Source organism: Otolemur garnettii, unplaced genomic scaffold, assembly GCF_000181295.1.
Source record: "Otolemur garnettii isolate 467f Iridium unplaced genomic scaffold, OtoGar3 scaffold00024, whole genome shotgun sequence".
NCBI lineage: Eukaryota > Metazoa > Chordata > Mammalia > Primates > Galagidae > Otolemur > Otolemur garnettii.
The window spans coordinates 13,117,805-13,125,748 of NW_003852419.1; the positions used below are offsets into that span (position 1 = coordinate 13,117,805).

A 7,944-nucleotide genomic window follows, 5' to 3' on the forward strand; every position below is an offset into this window, starting at 1 on the left:
AAAAAAAAAAAACCGCAAGAAAATCAAGGATTCTATTTGAATAATCTAAGGCAATGGTTCTCAAAGCATACCTGGCAGGACATCAGGATAAACATTACCTAGGAACTTCTTAGAAGGAAGAATTCTTAGTCATGGATGTGACTTTGTAAGATTCTACTTATGTAAAATTATGTGTGTGTGCACCTGTGTGCTGAAAGATATGCCAGAATAAATTACTTGATCTAACTATTCCACAATATGAAAAACAGTATCAACAATGGCTACATACTTTATGGACAGTCCTTGTGTTTCTGTTACACCAAAGTCTTATTAAAATTCAAGTTGCATAATGCCTAAACTGTTGCTTTTTGAAAAAATGGCTGTTTCGACTCAGTACCTAGAGCTCAGTGGTGAGGGTGGGCGCCAGCCACATACACCAGAGCCGGTGGGTTCAAACCCAGCCCAGGCCTGCCAAACTATAATGACAACTACAACCAAAAACTAGCCAGGGGTTGTGGCGGGTGCCTGTAGTCCCAACTGCTTGGGTGGCTAAGGTAAGAGAATCACTTAAGCCCAAGAGGTGGAAGTTGCTATGAGCTGTGACGTTACAGTACTCTACAGAGGGCAACATAGTGAAACTCTGTCTCAAAAAAAAGAAATAGCTGTTTCCAGATCTGGAACAGGACATGTTCAAAATGATCCTAGAATATTTTTTCATGGCAGAAAACAAGGAACCTTTCAAGGAGTGGTAATGGTCAAGTCATAAGGATGATTCAGGAAGAAGCTTTTAAAGAAGCTCCCACTAGCCCAAGTTGGGATGGTAAGAAAAATAAATGCAATGGGTTGAAACACTAGAAGTAGGATTTGCTTCAAAACCATCTAGAGCAGTGGTTCTCAGCCTGTGGGTCAAACGACCCTTTCACAGGGGTCGCCTAAATACATCCTGCATATCAGATATTTACATTACGATTCATAACAATAGCAGAATTACAGTTATGAAGTAGCATTGCAAATAATTTTACGCTTGGAGGTCAGCACAATCTGAGGAACTGTATTAAAGGGTCGCAGCATGAGGAAAGTTGAGAACCACCGATCTAGAGGATGTGGGAGAAGAGGCAGAGAGAGAAATGAAATAAGATCAGCTATAAGTTAATAATTACTGAAGCTGAATAATCAGTATAGGGTTCAAACATTTATGTATACCTGAAATTTTACTTAAGTTAAAATAATATTTAGGGTACATTTAAAAAATGGAAAATAAATGTGCTATTTACTTACACCTTTGCATATATTTGTAAACATTACAATAATCATTTTTATTTACCTTTTTACTTAGTCTTTGATTTTCTTTTTCAACTTTTAGGATTTTGGAAGTGTTGCCTTCTACAGAATCCATAGTACTCCGAAGCTCTTCTACAGTTTTTGTTAAACTCTGGTTTTCCATCTCCAACTTCAATAATCTACTTGATGTCAACTCATTCACCTCATGGCCCAAGGACTTCTGTGGTGCTATAACAAAAAATATGCCACTGGTAAAACTATGCTTATTCTTTACTATTTAAAATATTGTGTGTGAATGTGGTATGTCACCTGATGTTTAATTTTATTTTTAAAAATTAGGTTATATAAGATATGCACAATAATAGAGAGGTAAATCTTCTAACTTTTAATACATCCACAGCTTTCTATTGAAAAAAAAGCATTAGATTCAGACTGAAGAGACTCGAGTTCCACCTGTAATTCTCTAAGAAATTAACAACTTGACAATTTCTAAACTTTAAACTTAATGAATCTTAAGTTACTTTTATAAACATAGTTACTGCTCTGTGTATCTCATGGGGTCTTTATGTGACTCATGAAATACAAAGTATATGCCAAGCTTAGAATTTTAAAGTAAGGAAATTATTTTGTTGTTGTTTTATTTAGAGACAGGGGCTTGCCAGGGCTAGAGAGCAGTAACAACAGCACAGGCTCACTGCAACCTGGGCTCAAGCTATCCTGTCTCAGCCTCCCAGGTAGCCGGGACTATAGGTGTGCCCAATATGCCTGGCTAATTTAAAATTTTTTTGTAGTGATGGAGTCTTGCTATGTTGCTCGGGCTGATCTTAAAGTCCTGGCCTCAAGAGAGGCTCCCTAAATGCTAAGATTACAGATGTGAGCCAATACACCCAGCTGGGAAGGCAATTTGAGGGAAGAAATCCTAATTTGATTTGAAGGCAGTCAAGACAGTATATATATGCTGTATATCCCAGTCATGTTGGAAAAATTTTATAAATTAAGAATTCATGATAAACTTAAATGTAAACAGCAACATCTACTCCATCCTGCCAAGGGAGATCATCTTTTTAAGTAGATGTCAGCATTGCTTTTTAAAAAATAAGTGATCCTAATCAGTATGCCAAAAGAAGTTAACAACGCTACAACTACAGGCTTATTTAACCTTAATAACAGACTCATTAAATATTTCGTTGATATAAAAATATTAATATTTACAAATAAAATGAGACAAAATATTTATTTTGAAATCCTAGATCTCAAGAAGGGAAATGGATGAAGGTAGTGGAGGGCATTTCTATATCTTTTTGTATGTTTGAAATTCTTCATAAAAATCAAAGAAATAAGCACACACATAAAATATACCCCTGCATGCATATATTTTCTCCAAAATTAGATACAGTAAATGATGCTTAAGTTTTAAATAAAGAAAGCTTCAATTTTTATTTTTAGCTTTTGTTCTAATTATGTAGTTAATCTTTTATTAAAGGCTAGCATACTGGAGAGTCACTAACTTTTAAAATTTCATTAGGTACCCAAGTCTTTTCTTTCTTTTTTTTTTTTTTTTTAAGAAACAAAGACTCACTCTGTTGCCCAGCCTGGCTGACAATAAGGCAATCATAGCTCAATGCAACTGCTAGAAGCAGGCAATCCTCCCACCTCAGCCTCCCAAGTAGCTGGCACTATAGGCATGTGCCATCATGCCTGCCTAATTTTTTAATTTTTTGGTACAGCCAGTATCTCACTATATTGCCCAGGCTGATCTAGAACTCCTGGGTAAAGTGATCCTCCCAGCTTGGACAGACATGAGCCTCTGTGCTAGCCTAGATTATTTAAATTGAACTATAAACTTATAGGATACATTGTTCTAACCAGTAACTAATGAAGGGTTAAAAATGAATTATTTTTTATTTTTTATTTACTTATTTATTTATTTTTAAGACAGAGTCTCCCTATGTCTCCCTGGGTAGAGTGATGCAGTGTCACAGCTCACAGCAAGCTCAAACTCTTGGGCTTAAGTGATTCTCTTGCCTCAGCCTCCCAAGCAGCTGGGACTACAGGCACCTGCCACAATGGCTGGCTATTTTTTGGTTGTAGTCATCTTTGTTGTTTGGCAGGCCTAGGCTGGATTCAAACCCACCAGCTGTGGTGTATGTGGCTGGCACCCTAGCTGCTGACCTATAGGCACTGAGACTAAAAATGAATTTTGAAAATACAGTACTACTTGTGTCACTTTGGATAAAAGTTTGAAATGAATATTCTGAGCATGCTGAAATTATTTTAAACATTCTTTTCCCATTTCCATTATCATCCCTTTGTAAATCTGGTTCTATCTTATGAATGATATTAAAACACAGCATAGAACAAAATTTTAGGTATACATCATTCCCTGACAGTAGCATTACTGTCAATCCAACATGGATGAGACATTTTAATATATGTAGTCACCATGATATACAATAGACCTCTTGAATTTATTCCCATCTAACCAAAATTCTGCATCCTTACCCACCATTTCCCCTATCTCCTCACCCCTCAGCCACTGGTAACCAGCCACTTTATTCCTGTGAGTCTGACTTTTTTTATTCCATATATAAATGAGATCACACAGTATTTGTCTTTCTGTCCCTGGCTTATTTCACTCAACATAATGTCCCTCAGATTCACCCATCTTGTCACAAATGAAAGGATTACCTTCTTTTAAAGTAGAAAAGTGTTGTACTGTGTATATATACATTTTCTTACCCATTCATCCATTCACAGACACTTAAGTTTATTCCATATCTTGACTATTCCAAATAATGCTTCAATAACCATGGGAATCCAGGTATCTCTTTGACATGCATACTGACTTAATATCCTTTGGTTACATAACCAAGAACAGGATTGCCAAATGACATGGTAGTTCTACTTTTGATTTTTTGAGGAGTTGCCATATTGTTTTCTATAATGGCTACACTGACTTGCATTCCCACAAACTGTGTCCAAGGGTTACTTCTCTTCTCCATGTCCTAACTAATACTTGTTATCTTTTTTAAGAGATGGGATTTTGGCTGTAGCGCAGTGGTTACAGCGCCAACCACATACACTGAGGGTGGCAGGTTTGAACCCAGCCTGGGCCAGTTAAACAACTGTAACCAAAAATAGCTGGGCATTGTGGTGGGCTCCTGTAGTCCCAGCTACTTGGGAGGCTAAGGCAAGAGAATCACTTAAGCCCAAGAGTTTGAGCTTGCTGTGAGCTGTGACGCCACAGCATTTTACCGAAGGCAACATAGTAAGACTCTGTCTCAAAGTAAATAAATAAAAATAAAAAAGAGAGATGAGATTTCACTCTGTTGCCCAGGCTGCCATGCAGTGGCACAATCAGATCAGGATTTCTTGAGCTCAGGAAATCTTCCAACTTCAGTCTCCCAAGTAACCAGCACTACCATGTACCACTACACCTGGCTAATTTTTAAATTTTTTGTAGAGATGTGGACTCACTGTGTTGCCCAGGTTGGTCTTGAACTGAGGCTCAAGAAAATATCTTAGAACAGGTGTAAGATGATACCTTTTTTTTTTGAGACAGGTTCTCACTCTATTGCCCTGGGTAGAGTACAATGATGCTACCATAGCTGCAAGCTCAAACTCCTGGGGTCAAGCAATCCTCCTTCCTCAGCCTCTCGAGTAGCTGGGAATACAGATACATGCCACTCTGCCCAGCTAACTTTTTTCTATTTTTGGTATAAAGATGGGGTCTTGTTCTTGCCCAGGCTGACTTCAAGAAATCTTCCTGGCCTCAACCTCCCAGAGTGCTAAAATTATAGGCATGAGCCACCACATCCAACCCAAATTTTAATGATATTAATTCTTCCAATCCATGAACATGGGATATCATTCTATGTATTTGTGTCTCTTCTGATTTCTTTCACCAATGTCCTATAGTTTTCAACGTAGCTACCTTTTACCTCTGTGGTTAAATTTATTCCTAAGTATTTTAAATTTTTGTGTACCTACTATGATTGGCAATGTATTCTTCGTTTCTTTTTTGAATACTTCTTGTTAGTGTATAGATATGCTACTGATTTTGCATGTTGATTTTGTATCCTACAACTTTACTGAATTTATTTATTAGTTTTAACAGATTCTTGGCAGCATCTTTAGGGTTTTCTATATATAAGATCAAGTTGTCTGGCTCGGCATCTATAGCTCAAGTGGCTAAGGCGCCAGCCACATACACCTGAGCTGGCCAGTTCAAATCCAGCCTAGGCCCACCAAACAACAATGATGGCTGCAACCAAAAAATAGCGGGGCATTGTTGTGGGCACCTGTAGTCCCAGCTACTTGGGAGGCAGAGGCAGGAGATCGCTTGAGCCCAGGAGCTGGAGGTTTCTGTGAGCTATGATGCCACAGCACTCTACTCAGGGCAACAGCTTGAGGCTCTTTCTCAAAAAAAAAAAAGATCAAGTTGTCTGGCTGGGAGTTCGAGACCAGCATGAGCAAAAGTGAGACCTTGGCGCTAATAAAAATAGGGGGAAAAAATTAGCCAGGTATTGTGACAGGTACTAGTAGTCCCAGATACTTGGGAGGCTGAGGCAAGAGGACTGTTTGAATGCCAAGAGTTTGAGTTTGCTAAGAGACATGCTAAGGCATTCTAGCCTTTGGCAATAGAATGAGACTGTCTCAAAAAAACCCACAGATCAAGTTGTTTGTAAACACAATTTAACTTATTTCCTACCAATTTCAATGCTTTTTTATTCCTTCTTTTGCCTATCACTCTGACTAGGGTTTCCAGCACTATGCTGAGTAGAAGTGACAAGAGAGGGTATCGTTGTCTTAATTTTAGAGAAAAAATTCTCAACTTTTCTCTGCTAAGCATGTGGATTTGTCAATAATGAGCTTTATTGTGTTGAGATACATTTTTTCTATACCTAATTTGTTGAGAGTTTTTATCATGAAAAGATGCAGAATTTTGTCATATGGAAATGTTTGCATATGTTGAACCATCCTTACACCCCAGGGATAAATCCCACTTGTACATGGTGAACAATCCTTTTAACATGCTATTGAACACAGTACATTGTTGAGGATTTTTGCATCTCTGTTCATCAGGTATACTGGCCTATGATTTTCTTTTCTTGTAGTGTCCTTGTCTAGATTTAAAGTATCAAGGTAATGCCATGTAAGATGAGTTTGAGGACTGGTATTAGTTCTTCTCTAAATATTTAATTCAGGCCAGGTGTGGCTCATGTGCCAGCCCCATGTACCAAGGGTGGTGGGTTCAAACCTGGCCCCAGCCAAACTGCAACAAAAAAAAAAGCCAGGCGTGTGGCGGGCACCTGTAGTCCCAGCTATTTGGAAGCCTCAGGCAAGGGAATCACTTGAGCCCAAGAGTTTGAGGTTGCTGTGAGCTGTGATGCCATGGCACTCTACTAAGCGCAACACAGTGAGACTCTGTCTCAAAAAAAAAAAAAAAAACTCTAATACTGGGCAACTGAGGAACTATATAATTTGAATAAATGTGACCTGGATATAATTTCAAAACAGGACATTAATATTAGCATACTAGAAGCTATAACCCAAACAACTGTATTGTATGTAACTATGCCCAGCTTTAAGAGGACAAATCAACATAGAGCCTCCAGAAAGAGACAAAAAGTTAAAATTTTACCCAGGGGTTTTTCATTATCTCCAGGCTATAACTGGACTAGACTATAGTTGACAGGTATAATCTTAAAATGCAGATTACATATATTATGAAAGTAGCCATGAAGATCCCTAACTTATTCTGACTACATTTAAATCTAGGAATCTTCCCATTATATTCTGACTTCCTATTTGGGTTTGACTATAGCCAAAGGACATGTTAACCAGTTAATTTGACGTTTATGTTCAATTTACTAGATGGTAATCTTTCTCACAGTAAATTAGTAAACTAGTGTGATAGCCTCTTCTGATAGTAAGATGACATAGTGTTTAACAGCCAATAAAATTTATTACAGCACTCCTAAAATTGAGTTGTAAGATATGCAAAGTTAAGGACCAGACCCAAGAAAGTGGCAACAATATATTACTGTGTGAAATCATATCTAGGGATACAGCTGGCCTCCTGAGATATCTCCTGCTGAGGAAAATAGAGAGCTACAATGAACCATCCAGAAATGTAAACATAAATACAACTTTATTTATTCATTTATCTATTTAAGTAAAACAAAATTGGGAATACCTTCAGAAAGTTCACTAGTTTTGGATATCTGCTCCAGCTCCCAGCCAAGATGTAATGATTCATCCATACTTTGTTTCTGTGCCATTTCCAAAGTCATGTTTTCTTCCATTAGTTCTTCAATCTTTTTTCTATCCATATCTCGTTCCTTTTTTATTGGTGGAGAGTAGGGAGAGAAAAGAAAGCTAAGAAACAATATGATTTCAAGATAATATTTTATTACTCATAACCTTCATTTATCAGAAAACAATATAAGAACTTTGAGTTCTAAAATTTCCACACTTTGAAAGCAATTATAATTACTGATCACTATTCACATTAGGTGTCTGACATCCTTTTAAAGTGGTCTTTGGAAACACAGTGAAAACTTCTTCATAGTCAGTATTTTGTTTTAGTGATATAGTAAAGTAATTATGAATGATTATGCTAAATTCTAGCAAATAGCTTTATTTTATTTCTGTACTTTTAAAGACTTTTTTTTTTTTTTT

The 7,944-nt window shown here is 37.3% G+C and overlaps 1 protein-coding gene across 12 annotated transcripts in view; it reads right to left on the bottom strand.

The window, feature by feature from the left end:
* CCDC88A (coiled-coil domain containing 88A) overlaps positions 1-7,944 on the bottom strand; it is a 121,960-nt gene that overhangs the window by 43,877 nt on the left and 70,139 nt on the right. For all 12 annotated transcript variants that reach the window (XM_023512091.1, XM_012804042.2, XM_023512092.1 and 9 more), the window contains exons 12-13: positions 7,460-7,604; positions 1,304-1,488 (exon numbers count right to left, since the gene is read on the bottom strand). In XM_023512091.1, coding sequence (XP_023367859.1) covers positions 1,304-1,488; positions 7,460-7,604 — 330 coding nt within the window. The remainder of the gene's footprint in view (positions 1-1,303; positions 1,489-7,459; positions 7,605-7,944) is intronic.